This window comes from Paralichthys olivaceus, chromosome 19 (assembly GCF_024713975.1).
Source record: "Paralichthys olivaceus isolate ysfri-2021 chromosome 19, ASM2471397v2, whole genome shotgun sequence".
In the NCBI taxonomy this organism is placed as follows: Eukaryota; Metazoa; Chordata; class Actinopteri; order Pleuronectiformes; family Paralichthyidae; genus Paralichthys; species Paralichthys olivaceus.
Genome location: NC_091111.1, coordinates 5906370 through 5921034, shown reverse-complemented (window position 1 = coordinate 5921034; position 14665 = coordinate 5906370). Strand labels below are relative to the sequence as shown.

Genomic DNA, 14665 nt, shown 5'->3' with positions numbered 1-14665 from the left:
CCAACTATTTTGTGCACTAGTGAAATCAAGGCATAAAAACTGAAATACGAGTTTTAGTTCCAGTAACACGGGCTCTGTGATGGTGACAAAACAGCAAGCCCATAATGGCACTAAAGTACCCTTTCCTCTTTTCTCCAGTAAACTGAACGGTTGATGAAAAATCTTTGAAAAAACGTTTGTCCACTCTGCTTTAAAAAAAAAAAACCTTGAAGGCAGAGGGATTTCATAATAAACAATAGTGCTTTCATTGGCAAGGTCATCCATTCCTAAGTCACCTGGAGAAATGTAATATCAAATTGACAAACTAGAGAGATTTTTCTCATTAGTTGAACAATTAGCTTGTGGTGTATTCATTACAGGGGGACTGTCACCTCATTAATCACCCAGAACAATGTAAGACCTATACCTGAGACCACGCCATTAGTAATGCCCAGCAAGACTATACCTCCTTCTCTCAGTGTCAGATATGACTTCACTCCAGCTAGATAACAACCTGAGACCTAAAGTTGGGACATTAAAGGGCGTTCTCACACCTGTAAGTTCAAACCAAGTGTCATGTACAGTATTTGTTTATATTTGATGCAGTTAGTTTTGGTATCACATTGCAATTTAGGGTGCGCACTCAAGAATTTTATTATACATATACTTGTTGTTGTCATCAGTGGATTGCATCTACTTATACCTGGCATTGATTTGTTTGTAGACAAACCTGCGTGGCTGTCTGATTGGCTTGGCTATTGTATTTGCTAACTTTTGTGAACAAAGGGTATTTTTAAAGAGTACATAAATATTTTAAAAAAAGAACATTTTGAGTAAAAGTCCTTGTCATCCAGTTCAAACATTACATTATATTGTCAGGGGCGAAGACTATAGGAAATCCTGAGAACCTGGGCAGTATTTTGACATACCATTAAGGTTCCTTTTCTCCTTCTATTGTTTAATGCAGTCTCAACTTCCTGCAATTGGTCAGAAAGTGAAAACTGTCCTGTGATGTTTTGAAGATGCTGCTTGTCCTCCCACCTCTCTTATCCCCGCCCCAGTCCTTGATCCACTCTCGCCAAACTCCTAACCTTTCTGTCTGTTCTCTGGTTTCACATACAACCATCACACCTCCCTCTGTGGCCCTTGTCCAGAGCAGAGTATATTTGGCATCCCCCTAAAACCTGCTTGAGATCAGAGGAATGGGGAGGGAGTCCTGCTAGTTGCTGATTAACCTGCTGGCCCACTGCAGACAAGGTCCTTTAGCTCCTTGGGCTCCCTTGCAGCTTCAGCCACGCTCCTTCTCAGCTGGATGCAAATTGAGCACTTGGCTGGTTTCTCCCTAAATACGACGAGGTATAAAGGAACAACAGGATCCGAAAAGCGGAGGATATTGAGACAAGCTTATGATTTGTCTAATTACTTTGTAGCGTAAGTGGCTGAATTTATGGATTCATAAAATTGTTTTTTTTTTATAAGCAGGTAAAAACTGTGAACTTAAAACTTGGCAAAAAACTGAGCAATGGTACCAGGCATGAATACAATGCTTCTGGGTGTAGCAATGAGCTGGTGATATCAAAGCACAGACACTTTTCCAGGAGGCCCTTTCTCACAATTAAGAAGCCTTGCCCTTTCAGTTGTGTTATAAATGTTGACATACCGATGCCTTCTTTTTTCCTTCCAAATGTCTCCCCACCAGGGTACTGAGCGACATCATGGTGTCATTCATAATTCTATACAGGCTTCACTCTTTTGTTGTACCTCAGTGTTTCAAGGCACAGCTGCACTTCTCAATTCTCAGCATTGACAGACATACGGTGGCTTTCAGAGGAAATGCTCCTGTGATTGTCATCCTGGCACGTATGCAACGAAAAATTCTATCATGCTAGAAATGATACACACACAACCTTTTCCTGTAAAAGCTGCTCTATTATCTTTAATTCCAATATACCTGGAATACGTTAGCTGTATTCTCGGAAGAGGGAAAGTGTCTGGGGCTAAGCACTTCTTTACCCGAAAGGCCTCCCACCACGTCAGTAATGATCTCATTTGTATGCATTGTCTTCTTCAAATCTGTGTCACTATGGGACTCCTCTCCCAGTAGGTCCGCAGTACCTCAAATTACCACTTCCTCCTTTCACATTGCCGTCCTTTCCCTGCAAACTGGCTGCACGGCTCCTTTCCGCCAAATGAGCTACTAAACCAAATCATCCCTTGGCCCTTGAAATGTAAAAGCGGGTGGTGTCCAGTGGGAAGAATTAGCACACATAAATTACCTCCAATGTGCTTCAGAGAAAGGCACTTAATACATGTCTAACTTTTTAACCACTTGATTGCCCTTCTCTTGTCTTTACAATGAAATATGAGCAGTAATATGTGTAGACTCTGATGTATTTCCTGTGTTTTTAACTATTGTTGCAGGTTACTTATGCAGTGTGTTGTTTCCTTGACTTCTATGGAAATGTGCTGTGCTTTTAATCCATAGATATTCTCTTACATATTCGTGTGGAGTGTGCTTTATAAATGTGAATTTTAAACAATTTAAACTAAAAAATAATCATCATAAAGCTTCTATAAATATTTCTAAACAAAGATAAAACTCATCATAAACCTACTGTATAAATGTGTGATGTCTGTTGCTGTTGCCAACTGTTTCAAGCTGTTTGTTAAATTCTCAAACTTTAAAGGCAACAGCGACATTGAGCGCTATCAAATGGCAAATAAGAAAATCCCGTTCAAATATACCCGGCCAGTAGAAGATTGGCTTCAGGAGAAAGGTAAATCTTTATCGCACTTCTAGAATGTTTTTCTTTTTCAATTTCTGTCATCTCATCGGCTTGTTCCCTTTTCAACCTCTGAGAATGAATAACCATCCCTTAAACCATTTAAAAAACAAGTAAAACAGAAAACCGCTTTTTTTCTTTTTGTACTTTCCTTTGTTTTCTCTCTACTTCTTCCCCCTTTTGGTCTTCATCATGGTTCTTTATTTTTTGTTAACTCATTGTGTCCAGTTAAAGGGACTGGGAAGAGATTTTTATAAACAGCGCAGCAATGAGATTTTTACGTATCAAGTGCTGCTAATCTTTTGTGCAAAATTGTCGAGGAGAAGTCATTATCTATGCTGCAACAGTAGGCCAAATGTTTTGAGAGGAGAATTAACTCCCTTGGCTCAAATCCTCTGCAATGTTTGAGAACAAACTAATCAGCGGGCATATCCCCCTGAAAACTTTCCAAACAGCAGGTACTTTTCCCTGTTGTAATTTACCTGACTGCAGTTATACACATCACACTCTATAAAACCCTCACTTGTTTGCTGATGGAGAGCTAATTGGAGCCTTTTTGACGGCAAAGCGTCACAGTGAGCCGTGCCAGAGTGCACTGCGCCCTGAGAGAGATGTGCGTTTCCATCACTGAGATTATCGAGTCAGCACCTCGTTTGTGTTTAAAACATTTGCGGGGTTTTAAAAGTCTGCTCTCCCTCTTCTGTCTTTTTTTCTGTTTGTATTAAAATTTTCTTATTCAACATAATACCATTATAAACTGCATTTAAAGTTTATTGCACATAAACATCTTAACCTGATTATAAAGTCCCTTTAACAACCGTTTAAACACAGACAGGTCTGAAGAATCCCATTACTGCTGCATGCATGACTCCACACATGCTATTTCATTTTTCACTTCTGTGATATGAGCTTCCTGTCCCTGTCATTCCATGCCTGATGTATTATGTATTATAATTGTGCGGAAGCCGCCAATGTAGCAGGGTTGCAGAGCTACATGTCCGTAAATTATACAATGAGATTTTTAATTATGATTCCTGTATTGTGAAAGTTTCCCGTATTTTCATTTCATAATTAATGCATGAGCAGTGTGTTCTGACAACAATATTTAGGCTTCTCCTAATGAAATTCATCACGACAGGTAGTGAGTGTGTATTGCTCGTACTTTATCATAATATGCCAAAGCCTGGATACATATTTGTTAATCATTTTACCGCATGCGTCCACTGTTTTGTCCACAGAATATTAGGAGTTTCTGCGCAACATGTTCCAGCTCATTTTTCAAATAGTTTTTTTCACACCTGCATGTGTTCGCTCCCCTCTGATAATGCTGCTGTTGTTTTCAGCATTAGTAGTCTCTGTCAGTGCTGCTTTTCCTTGTATATCAAGAGAAAAAGCCTTCCTGCTGTAGATAACAGTGCATATACAGTAGCTGCAGTCATTTAAAAGAACAGAGAGTTTTTGGTTGGTGGGAATTGATAGTTTAATGTTTATACTGCATTAATATTGCAAAGTGTAGTCCCTTATAAAAGTGGTACAAGTTACATAGTGGCAGCTTCATCTCTCACATCACATGATCCCTTCATCCTGCCTCATACACATATTAATACTCTCTCCTCCGTCCCACATCAGGCCGGCAGCTGACGATCTTCAACACCCAGGCCACTATCTCTATCGGCGGAAACGACCGCAAGCGGCCCTACCAGGGTCAGCTCTCTGGCCTGTACTACAATGGCCTCAAAGTGCTCAACATGGCTGCAGAGGGCCACGTCAACATCAAGGTGAACGGCAGCGTGCGGCTGGTAGGCGACGTGCCGACCAGCCGGGGCGCGGCTCGCACCACCACCTCAGTGCCGCCGGAGATGTCCACCACCTTCATTGAGACCACCACCACCCTGTCCACCACGACCACCAGGAAACAGCGCTCACCACCCACCATTCAGGTACAGCAGCAATTTACGTGAATGGATACAAAGGAAGTTTGTGTATGATTGGAAGAGGGGTAATGGGTGAAAATATCAAATCGCAAAGAGCACAAGTTCAAGTGTGTTTGTGTTTGTATTGTTCATTGCTGTGTTATTCAACTCAAAGTCTGAAGTTAACAGTTGAAGTATTTGACCCTTTCAGTGTTCCAATACTTAAAAAAAAACATTCAAACAGGGAAGAAACGTATATCATATCATATCATATCATATCTCCTATTTAATATAAACAGCGCCCATGTTTTTCCAAAGTTGTAATAACTTCAAAACTCAGGTGATGGGATCTTTCGATGAACACATGAATGCACAGTCACATCCACTGTTCACCACAGTGTGTGGCATTAAGGTGATTTTTCCCTCGCAGGAGATTTGGATACTCTAGCTGCAGCCTTGGAGTTGTGTGAAGCATGGCTATCTGTGCTCTGAATGTTTCGTTTCCTTGATAATCAGGTTTAAAGTGAAATGTCAAAAGGAAACAAAAGCCAGTCTTTTATGTGTTTTTGTGATTGAGTGTGGGCGGATTGGAGCTGCGCTGCTTTTTCCACTACTAACTCACTCAAGGTCAGGATACTGTATTTCTCATTCTATTGAGGATTGAACGGCTGCCGTTCATTGAGGTGTACAAAGCTGACCTTGCTGCTTCTCTCTCTCTCGCTCTCTCTCTTGCTTTCTCTCTGATTGTCCGTCTCTCTGTTTCTGTCTCTGTCTGTCTTGATCTGTCACTCTCCCAATCTGGCCTAACAGAGGCCTTCCTCTAATATGTACTGAGTCCAAGCCAATGAATGTCATTGCTGTGCCAAGAAAGTAATCACGCCGAGCAGTCCTTTGACACTCAGAGGACAAATTGAACCATTGGTTGTTCATATTAAAGCAGTAACTCTCCCTCAGGGGTGAGTCTGGGCGGAGGAGAGGTTGGTCAGTGGACAACAAAGGGGGAACTCAAATAAGCCTCTTCACCCCAACAACATATTGCCTGGCATGCAGTGATGATGGCCCCTCATGTCAGTGCTGACACTTAAATGTCTCTTTACTGTAAGAGCAGATGTGGGGAGGCCAGAGTTGAAGCTGTTAGAAAGCCACTTAAGACCTGGTGTCAAGCCTTCATATGTGGGGTTTGAAGGTCTGGAGCTAAAGTAAAGCGCTTCATATCCACTCCGTCTATGCTAAGAGATGAGTAATCTGGGATAATGATGACTGAGCTGGGATACGTTACACCGCCATCTCCGCCACCATCAACAAGGTCACAATAGATAAGAAAAAACATAGCATCTCTGGGAAAATGGCATTTAGTGTCATAGGCTATTAATATCAAAGGAAGTCAATAAAGTTCTGTGTGCGATGAAGAGCTTTTATATGAAGCACTCTCCTTTTTCCAAGGTGAAATGATGAAGTGATACCTCTTTTGTCAATACCCAGGATGCGGCTGTTAGATGCAAGATTGTGCACTTTCCTAACTTACCAATAAAATGTAGGGTTTTTTTTTTTCTTGCCGTCACTTTAGCTTTCAACTTTTCACTTTACTTTTGTGTTCCTTCTGAGAGCACGCCTTGTTCATTCTTCTTCCACAAGCTCCCATGGCAGCGTCTGCCTTGATTCACACCGCGGTGTCACAGAATTTCATTTGCCAAGGCCTTTAATTTTACAGTTCCCTGGTTGGCTGTCAAATGCTGTGGTGTGAGAGGTAAGGAGAGGGCCCGTACCGGTTTGTCAGATTTCTCCACCCCTCTGGGTAGGGGAGTAAAGGGAGTAAAGGGAGTCGAGCTATCATTAGTGATGTATTGCACCACTGAAAGAGAGCTATAGGCATCTGACACGGTGCTAGGTTTGAGCACACGTGCAGCTCTGTGGTGGGTAGGATGTGTGGATGCGTTGACCAAAACGGTGTCTGTTTTGGTCTCTTCTCACACATCTATTTTTCGTCCACTTTTGCAACACTAGCTGTTTCTTTTTTCGAGGTGAGAAGTGGTGAATCCCTCACCCTCTCAGGATCAACGGAAAGAGAGGCAGGGCTGGGAAGTGGAGAGAACCAATCTCACGCTTAATTAATGATAGCTCCACAGGGACGAGCCAACACGATAGACATGTTTCCTTTTCTTTCACTCTCCCTTTCGCTCTCCGTCACCGTGTTACTTAGCACGTCTGTGGGTCATGCAGTCAGCCGAGGGAATCAAGATTAGCCTTGACAAGAAAAAAGGGGTTTCAATGTTTTCGAGATTAGATTTCGGCTCAGATCACAGACTAATTAATGATGTTTGTGTATATTTTTGGTGATTATATTGAAGATAAGTTGGGATTTAATGTTTTTACATTTTAAATGTTAAAAACTTGTGAGACTTGATTTAATTTGAACACATGTAACAGAAATATCCAAGTGAAAAAACAAGCTTAAACTAAATTTATATATACTAGTTAAAATATTGTTTGTTTGTTTTTTTAAGTAGTAATTGACTCAGGACTCTACATAGAGTATATTTAGTATTTACTCAAAGCACTGTATTGTAAGTTTCCTTTTTGCATTACAAAATAATACAATTTTTAACTTTGTGCGGCATCAATCCTTTTAAAGATCTGGATAGATTTTTTCTGAAAGTTCCTAAACCAGACTTTGATGAGCTTTTAGATTATTTTATGGCTTTTGAAAAACACAGGTTAATTGGCTTTTGTTTTTTTTTAAAACAGGTCCAGGTCCTTGTAAGGACATAACTGAGCTACATCCACGCATTGTTAATTAGTAGATAAACTGTTAATATCTGATAACTAGATGTGTTTTTCAACTTTCATTGTTTTCTCGTCAATATTATACTTCAGCCAAGTTTTTAGATTATTTATCTTAAAAAATTCTGCTTAAAGAGAAAAGTCATAACAATGAAAAGTAATTACGATGGTTGTCTATATCAGCTCAGACAGAATCAGTCGAATGTGTCGGTGTTTACTCGGGAAGTATTGAGAGGTTTTCAGTCACAGAAGGTTCATCAGCCACACAGAGCATTTTGTCATCTGCTTTTTCCATTAAATGAAGTCTGCTGCTGTCTGACAGTGCTGGTGATTTTCAAACCCACTGTGACAGCAGCTGTAATGAGTTGGCTCATCATATCCTTTTCTTTATGAATATTATAAATGGTCTGAGACCTGGTGTGAGACATGTCAACAAGCTGCCTCCTTATGAAGATCACACCCACCGCCGAGTCACAGGTCTGTGTTTCATCCAGTTAGCAGCAGGGACGTTTCTTTGATCATGTGTCACAGAGGGGGGTGACGAATGCTAAGTAGCCAGCCATCAATCCTTCTCCATGCACTGTATATAGCCATGATAATTAGTACACACTGAACTGCTAATGTAATGGCAAGATTTATTATATTATACTATTGTATGCAGTGCTGGCTCTTGGATTTATTCAAATCAGGGACCATAAAGGAGCCTTTATATGTCCAACATTGATGCACCATCCCTGAAGGTGTACATTTAAGTCATTTTTTGAGGGCAGATTGTCATATTTATTTTTGATATTGAGAGCAAGTGTTTATTTATAAAAAAAAAAGGACAAAACAGGGGCAACTCATGAGCCGATCAGATTTTAACTGGAGCCAATGCCCCCTGGAGCCACCTCTGGATCTGCCCCTGATTGTTTTTGATACTTTCTTTATCATGAGAAGCTAAACTGAAAATGTCATACAGAACAAAAGTAGTTACAAGTTATTACGTTATTTGAACCCATCATTATCAATACTGTATTAAATAGTTCCTTAGGCAAATAAATACACAAAACTAATGTCACACTCAATAAACAGTATATAAAAAAAAGCAATGGAATAAATATTATTCTATAAACTTTACTTATCAAGGCATTTAGTCTCATACGGACCCCCACCAGATCTCTGCTGGCTGTTTGAGCTGCAGTTTTTGGTTAAGTGGTTTGTGTTGAAATTTAAATGGATAAATAATTATTTTGGAAGTTATGCAACACCCCATTAAAATTCTACTAGTAGTCTTGCAGCATGAAAGGCCAGTAAGGAGGATGAGAGATGATTCCTTATTAAGGGGGAACTCCACAGATTTTACACATCAAGGTTTACTTATAAGTCGCATGGAGTACTGCTATAAAATCAACTTATATAAATCATTTTGTGGCTCCAGAGGTAGCTGAATATTGGATAAATTGCATAAAATGATGTCACTTGAGTCAGTGTCCATTGGGTCTGAATATAACAAGTCTAAGATTTTAAAAGATAAAAGGGGGGGTATTGAGCTGGAGAGAATAGAGGTTTCTAGACTTCAGACGGCTCCGAGCACAACATACCTGAATCCTCCACAGAACCCTCAGCTGTCAAGTTGCATTTTGGGTAATGCTGGTGTCAGCCTGTCATAACCTTGTCAAAACCTGATTTGACAGGAGGAGGAAGAATGTGTGCAGTGTTGAGCTCTGCTGCATCAATGTTGACACTTAGCGTCCGTCGTGAATTTGACTATGTTAAAGTAGGGTGGTGCTCAATCAATGGAGAATAAACAGCAGATTTATGTTTTTCAGTTTCAGCTCTCACATATGATTTATCTCCTGACTCCTTCAAGCTCCGAACACCCCCACACTGTGTCGGAACCACAGATTTAAACAAGTCAAGGTTTTTATATAGGGGTGTTTTCCCACCTGAAAGTCCAAACAAAGGTTCATTTCTTTGTAACATTTTTGTAAGATGTTGTTTCACATTGCAGTTTAGGGAGCGTTTTGACATTCTAACAAGCTGTTGTCAACACGTGTGGGCTGAGTCTACCTATACTTAACATTGATTGGTTTCTAGATGGGCGAGTGTCTGGCGTATTGTCAATTTAGCGTGTTGTAGTCTATCCATTTAAATTAAGAAAATTAGAGCACCGGTTCATTTATTTGAATTAATTGCCACTGTAAAAGCATTGTGGTTCAGGCATAGCACTCAACACCAGTTTCAATGAGCCAAAGTAACGTCCTGGTCGTTCAAATGTTTTATCCTCAAAGGTAAAGACTGAAAGCAATTCTAAGTGACAAGTAAGGCTTCCGCTTTTTTTTCTTCTTCTATTGTTTAATGTTGTCTCAACTTCCTGCAATAGGTCATAAAGTGTTTTCACACTGCAAACAAACTAAAGCATGGAAGAGTTTGATTTGCACTGAGCACCTCTTTTGGTAAGACAAAATTTTGGTCTGTTGATCCTGACCATGGTCGGAGGCACCTTTCCCACCTGTTGTTTTAGTTCAGACGAAACTGAAAGGTCTGAAGGATTTAACTCATGGTAACAGCACAGACTTCATTTAGACACAGGGAGAAATAAATCACAATAAACCAAAACAGGTATCTCTTGTTAAGTGGCTATCTGAGCCCGTCAGCTCTGCAGTGTTATGGTTGAACCAAAGAACATATTTTAAAGCTCGCTGGCTTGATGTGTCATTTTGGGAATGCTCATTTATGCAAGGCTCTCATGGGAGATCAGCGTCTCTCGTTCTCAATTAACTTGCGCTGCTGGCCTGAGATGTTTGGGAACAATTAGGACGGGAGGCTGCAATCTAGAGTACCGTTGGGAAAAACAGCTGGGGGAGAGACACTGAAAGTGATTTGCATGGCTGCCGTGTTAAAGAAATTGCACGCGTCCATCATTTTCAACTGGCCTGGTGCTCAGGAGACAAGAAAATGAGAGGTAAATTGTTTGTAGTTTAATTGGCCTTTTTTTCTGCTGAGAGGCGGGAAATTATGGCTATCTATACGCACTTGGATACACTTTCCATGATGACAATAATATTACATTGAATCGACAGAGATTCTTCTTGGGCAAAGTGTGATTTCCGATGATTTTTTCATGAAGTGGAGAGTTAAGGTGTTTGTGTGTGTGATCCAATAAAAATCGTCACACACAGAAACTTTGCACACTGCGTGCAATGCGTTTTATTATTCTATTTGTTTGGAAAATTTGTAGTAGGAGATAAAGTGGAGTCAAGCAGTGAGGAGGACTTTGTGGTCCTTTTACTTCCTGAAAAAGAAAACACTGGGTCCATCCAAACCTGAGAAGCCATCAGTAACAAAGAGAGTTTCATTTTCTGCTCTAACAGCTCTACTTTGACGGATGCAAAAAACACAGCAATTCGAACGTGTTCCGAAAACTCGGTGTGTAAACGTGACACTGTAAGGCTGTATTTATTTTTAAACGTGCAACAATTTCTGACAAAAAAGAAGGACTTTTAAAGGAAAGAAAAGAGACGTAGCAGCATGCAGCATCTTGTCATAAACCAGGATCCTCTCACACAGTTGCTACACATTGATTTGCACACTAAGATACCATGATGCCCACTCTTCTTTTTCTCTCTCACTGTTTCCTCGCCTTGTCTTTTCGTTTTTTCCTGTCTAAAGCATGTCAGGGATGTTGCTTAACGCCTGGGGAAATATGATAATCACTGATTTATTCTCTCTTGTAGCGAGGTAGGTGCTGTGCAGCACACTGCGTGTCTCCACGTGGTAGTCTGCTCGATGATGTTTGATGAGTGTGTTCATGAGCGCACAGGTGTGTGTGTGTGTGTGTGTGTGTGTGTGTGTGTGTGTGTGTGTAGAGGCAGATGTGGTCCTCTTCTCCTCCTGCTGTCAGTCGTTTCTTTCTTTTCAGTTAGTTAGTCTCTGTGATCACCTTCCCTCACAACCAGCGCCCAGACCTGGCAGTAATTATGTAAAGGTCAAACTAGTAGACAGGTATTCCATGGGATGTTTTCTTTATTCATTCTTTCCCTCTGCTTCTTTCTTCATCACTCTACCTCCTCCTACCTGTTTTTTCTGGCTGCCCTGCTAGGCACCCAAGCTCCCGGTGAATTGTGGGAGATGAATGCTGGAGGTGCGCGAGTTGCTCAGTACGACCAATTAGCAGACGAAAGACTGATGGGAACTCTGCTGTTGTGCGTAGCTCATTAGGAGGATACACAGACACACACACATTTCCATGCACACAGTTGGTAGCAGGATCTCTTAATCTTTGTCTCCCACATCTGCATACGTGGACAACCAATTCAAGCCACCGTAAAGTGCATATATTTGCACACACACATGCTTAAATGCACAATCAAAAACCAGTCAACCCTGGTGCAGCCACATCCACTCACGCTGTCAGAACAGAACAGAGGAACTATATCAGTATTCTGTGACTGTTGCCAAAGAGTTCCCCCTTCTATTGACATGACAAACTCATTACAGCACTGTCATGCATTATCCGTCTTCTCTGTCGCCGGAGTGTGTGTGCAACATTGTGACTCTATTTATGAATTTTTCATGTCACTTCATGTGCAAGAGAATATGTACATAAAGCTATTTCCATTATACTTCTCTGTGTGAACATGTTTGTGATTGTCATCGTGTGTGTGTGTGTATGTGAATGCTCAGGGGCAGTTTGTCTCTCAGTGTGTGAGAACCAGCAGCTAGCTACAGGGCTTTTGGACCATGGGGGTTTTTGTAATGGATGTCCCCCATGCCTCGCAACACAGCTTATATAGATCCTCTGGGAATGAGTGTTCGTGTGTGTCTGTGTGTGTGTGCGTGTGCATGTGCGTAAACCAGCTGTCTTGTCAGCCGCCACTGTCACGACGGGGCACTCACACACAAAAGGGGCAAGCAAACAGTACACATCAGTCTCACACACACACACGCACAGCTCAGTCTGTGTCTGAGCCGATCGGCAGGACATCAGTACATGCTCTGGGTGGTCCACAGACTCACCTCATGCTGCGCTGCCTCCAGAGATGGCTGACTGGTTACAAGACGATACACAACTAAAATCTAAAGCTTACAAGGAAAGCAACAAAGTGACACCACCAGCTCTGAAACTCTGAAAGTGTTCAAGAAAAGCCAGAGCCCAGCAAACTATTAAATGCAAATAACTTCCACAGATCGCTTTAAAGAGAATTAAAATGCCCTCTAATTATACAGCATATCGTTGAGTTTAACAGAGCAATTTTGGATTAAAAAAAACATCTCAAATGTTATTCCAGGCCTTACATATCAAATGCATATTCCCCCCCTCTCTGTACAGATGTCATCTATCCCCCAGCACATGCCAGTAGACTTACATGGATTATCAAAGTGGAACAGTCGCTATTTAATCCTTTGCCAAGCCAATTTAGGGCTGCTGTGAGATCCCACACTCTTGATGGTGTTTAATTAACTTTTTTTCCAGCACAACGGTTCTGGGAACAAAACTATTACCAAAGTTAAACTTCTATTACCAGCATTTCTTTTTCTTTAACACTCAAAGTTACTCTTCTTCTTGTTGAAAACCTTTTTTTACTTCTGGATCAGCAGTTGTTTCTTCTTGTTCATCGGTTGGTTTACTTCTTATGCTTTAACATGAATATTCCAACGTTTTGGGGAATGTTCTTATTAAGGTTGCATGAGAACATTAATATTAATATGAAAATTTTGCCTCTGTGTCAGACAGACATAGTTTGATAGACACTGTGATTTAATAAAGCAGACTTCATTTGCATAATGGTCCTAATAACATTGTAGAGGTTCAATCGATAAATCAATGATTCATGAGAAAAGACAGTGTCTAACACAAATACATACAGAGTCGATATATCATTAGATAATGTACCTCTGAAGTGTTTAGGACCAACTACTAGAACATTGTGGGTCATCCAGGTTTTATGTTCCTAAAACACACTTGAAGTTTAGTTAGCTGATTATTTTGCATGGTTCTATGAAGATATATATATTTACATATATATAACTGGGTATCAAGCGATTAACAATGTTTCCTGATAATGTTTCCTTATAGAATCATATATAAGTTAAATTGAATTAGGCCAAGCACAGAACCCAGAGGAACCCAGTGATTAACTTTGGTGTACACAGATGACCCATCAATAATTTGTATAAATTGGAATTGATCTGATAAATAAGACTTGAAGATATCTCATTATTGCATGTGGTGGTCACTCGCTCAATAGCTAAGAACATGCGAATTCGCTTTTTTTTGAGATGGGGATAGATATATTTCTATTTTTACTTTATTTTATCCATTTACTTCTGAGAGATGCTAGCTTGCATCACAGAGATATTGAACCCAGCACAGACATAGCATTGATATTCATCCAACTGTCTACACAACAAATCTCTATTTGCACACTGACACACCAACAAGACCCCCCCAAGCTGTGCGTGGTCTATGATAATAAACATTTGAGGCTGGGCTCACAGCTGGTGACTTATTCTACAGTGGCAGCAATGTATCTCCATGCACTGCTATAGTGTGAATATATTTGCTGCCAGCCTATGATATGCAGTCTGAGTGTGTGAATTTATGTCTGTGCTTGGAGGAGAAACAGAGAGAGACTGTGTGAGGATATTCGTGGATCCATATGTGCATTACTGTATCTGTGTGCACAGATTTCACCATGTGTCTTTCAGAGTCAATAGGATTTAATTAAATATAAATCACACAGACGCAGCCTTTGATGTTCCACAGCAATAATGTCTTCTGTTTCATTGCTCAGCTGAGCTGTTAGCAAGGCCAAGTGATGTTTCTCCTTTGTGTCCACAGAGAGTTGGTGCAAACTACAATGAAGCCTGTTGCTCTTAATAGCAACGAGTGAGGAATAATTGCAACGGGCCGTGAGTCTGTGTGCATCCACAGGTAGTCATCCTTACATGTGTATGCACGCACAGTACTGTGGGAGGGCTCAGACGTATGGTGTATGTTAAATAATTTCTCTGTTGGTTGGTGATTACGTTTCAACTTTCATCTTCTAGAAAGAGACTAAATCGAATGCTTAATTTGGATTGTGCTCATTAAGGAATGGAACCCAAACGGGACCTCTGTCTAATTTGGGAGACGTAAAGCTGCCAGCATCGGCCATTACATAATGCCTACATTGATTTGGTATTACAGCCTTGAAGTCATAATAGCCTTTGACTGTGAGAACT

General features: G+C 40.7%; 1 protein-coding gene across 17 annotated transcripts in view; it reads left to right on the top strand.

Annotated features, from left to right (window-relative positions):
* The window catches only part of nrxn3b (neurexin 3b), a 269160-nt gene that overhangs the window by 232543 nt on the left and 21952 nt on the right, over positions 1–14665 (top strand). For 15 of the 17 annotated variants that reach the window (XR_011239244.1, XR_011239243.1, XM_069514506.1 and 12 more), the window contains 2 exons: positions 2667–2756; positions 4392–4702. Coding sequence is in view for 15 of the 17 variants with exons in the window: in XM_069514506.1 (XP_069370607.1) it covers positions 2667–2756; positions 4392–4702 (401 nt within the window). In the remaining 2 variants the exon portion in view is untranslated. The remainder of the gene's footprint in view (positions 1–2666; positions 2757–4391; positions 4703–14665) is intronic. The other 2 variants (XM_069514505.1, XM_069514504.1) reach the window with 1 other exon arrangement.